We start from the raw sequence: 772 nt of genomic DNA, 5'->3' as shown, positions 1-772 counted from the left end.
GGTTACTGGGCTGCTGGGTTGGAGGAGGACAATGTGGGGTCAGGGAGACCAGGTGGGGTGGTCTTCACCTCCATCCCTGGGAGACAGGATGGGGGCCCGACCTGAGACACGAGGGGCAGGTTCCTAAAACAGTTAATTGTCCAAATCATAGGGTGCAGACGGGGGCTTGGAGTTTCTGGTCATTTCCCATGGAACAGGATCCCCTCGTGAGGGCTGAAAGGCGAGGTTCGTCCTCTGCCTGCGGCTTCTGGCTAGGCAGGGTGGAGCAGGGCCAGTGACAGTGGATGGGGTCCAGATCTGGGCGTGAAGACCAACCTCAAGGACTGCAAAGCCCCCGTTTCCTCTGGGACAATTGACGGGAGGTATAAGCCCAGTGGGGATATAGAAGACTCTCCTCCAAATTGGGCTCTGGTCAGAAGAAATTCAAGGTGAAAATGGAAACAATTACAACAGTCTTGTTTCCCAAGAGCAGAGAGCAGTTTATTCCATGGTAAAGTTGTTTTATTTAGAGAAAGGAAACGGTTAATAAAACAGCGCCTTGTGTCTAGGGGCGGTTGGCCTTTGTTTTCTTCTTTGAAGTGAGAGACCTTCTTCTGTTGGTGAGAGCTCGTGAAGACCGTGAAGACCGTAGCTGAAATTCCACTGGAAAGTGGTCACTCACCTCCAGGGCCTGTAAGGAGAAAGAGGGAGATTTGGGCATTGGCGATGCCTGGGAGATGCTTTCATGGTAGTGATGAGCAAGTTCAGGAACACGGAGGGAAGACGGAATCCC

At 52.5% G+C, this 772-nt stretch overlaps 1 protein-coding gene across 1 annotated transcript in view; it reads right to left on the bottom strand.

Annotated features, from left to right (window-relative positions):
- Positions 1-490: 490 nt before the first annotated feature.
- DNASE1L3 (deoxyribonuclease I-like 3) overlaps positions 491-772 on the bottom strand; it is a 24342-nt gene continuing 24060 nt past the window's right edge. The window contains exon 8 of the mRNA XM_008576573.1: positions 491-670. Within this exon, the coding sequence (XP_008574795.1) occupies positions 545-670 (126 nt within the window). The 3' untranslated portion in view covers positions 491-544. The remainder of the gene's footprint in view (positions 671-772) is intronic.

The sequence above is a fragment of the Galeopterus variegatus genome, unplaced genomic scaffold, assembly GCF_000696425.1.
Source record: "Galeopterus variegatus unplaced genomic scaffold, G_variegatus-3.0.2 Scaffold1367, whole genome shotgun sequence".
In the NCBI taxonomy this organism is placed as follows: domain Eukaryota; kingdom Metazoa; phylum Chordata; class Mammalia; order Dermoptera; family Cynocephalidae; genus Galeopterus; species Galeopterus variegatus.
The sequence above is the reverse complement of the archived record's forward strand: the minus strand, read 5'-3'. Positions and strand labels throughout refer to the sequence as shown.